The sequence below is a fragment of the Aptenodytes forsteri genome, unplaced genomic scaffold, assembly GCF_000699145.1.
Source record: "Aptenodytes forsteri isolate BGI_AS27 unplaced genomic scaffold, ASM69914v1 Scaffold162, whole genome shotgun sequence".
Classification (NCBI taxonomy): Eukaryota; Metazoa; Chordata; class Aves; order Sphenisciformes; family Spheniscidae; genus Aptenodytes; species Aptenodytes forsteri.
In genome coordinates, this window is record NW_008795132.1 from 66,260 (window position 1) to 66,920 (window position 661).

Consider the following 661-nt stretch of genomic DNA (forward strand, 5'->3'; position numbering starts at 1 on the left):
CCCACCCGTATTTTTTTTTTTTTTTTGTTCCTTTTCTCCTCTGTTACAGTTTAGAAAGCGCTAAACCCTCCTCCCAGGCAGCCTCCGTCACGATCCCTGACCACCTCAGCATCAACCTCTCTCAACCCTCCACCCCTTCTTCTTCTTCCTCCTCCACCACCACCCCCTCGCTCGCCACAGCGGGGGCCTCCGAAGCACCCGCCAGCCTCCCCAACCCTCTTCCGACCGCCCCTTGTGTCTCCAGTCTGCTTGGCATGAAACCTGTCCCTCTCCTGGCTCTAAATGTTGTGTCTGCTGCTAAGGGTACCTCCGCTCCAGCTGTGCCATGTGTCACTAACAAACTGAAAGCGGAAAAGCAGAGATTTTCTCCTTACTGAGTCTGCTTGTGGCCTTAGAGGACCAGCAGATCGGTGGCAGCATGGAGACCCCGTAGAGGAGACTTGGAAGAGCAATTTTTTTTTTCTCTTTTTCATTGTTTTCTTGGTTTGTTTGGGTTTTGGTGGTTTGTTTTTTTCCTCCTCCTCCTTTACACTCCAACGTGAGCTTGTGATGTTTCTTAGAACGGAGTTTTCTTGCCGGCTGAGAGATGATTTTCCCCGCGTCCCAGCCCGGCCTGGAGTCTCTAGCGATCTGTTCGATTTCCTTCTCGATCCTGCTATCT

At 51.7% G+C, this 661-nt stretch overlaps 1 protein-coding gene across 7 annotated transcripts in view; it reads left to right on the forward strand.

The window, feature by feature from the left end:
* PCBP2 (poly(rC) binding protein 2) overlaps positions 1-655 on the forward strand; it is a 17,164-nt gene extending 16,509 nt beyond the window's left edge. For all 7 annotated transcript variants that reach the window (XM_019471827.1, XM_019471828.1, XM_019471829.1 and 4 more), the window contains one exon: positions 50-655. In XM_019471827.1, coding sequence (XP_019327372.1) covers positions 50-377 — 328 coding nt within the window. In that variant the 3' untranslated portion in view covers positions 378-655. The remainder of the gene's footprint in view (positions 1-49) is intronic.
* The last annotated feature ends 6 nt before the right edge of the window (positions 656-661 follow it).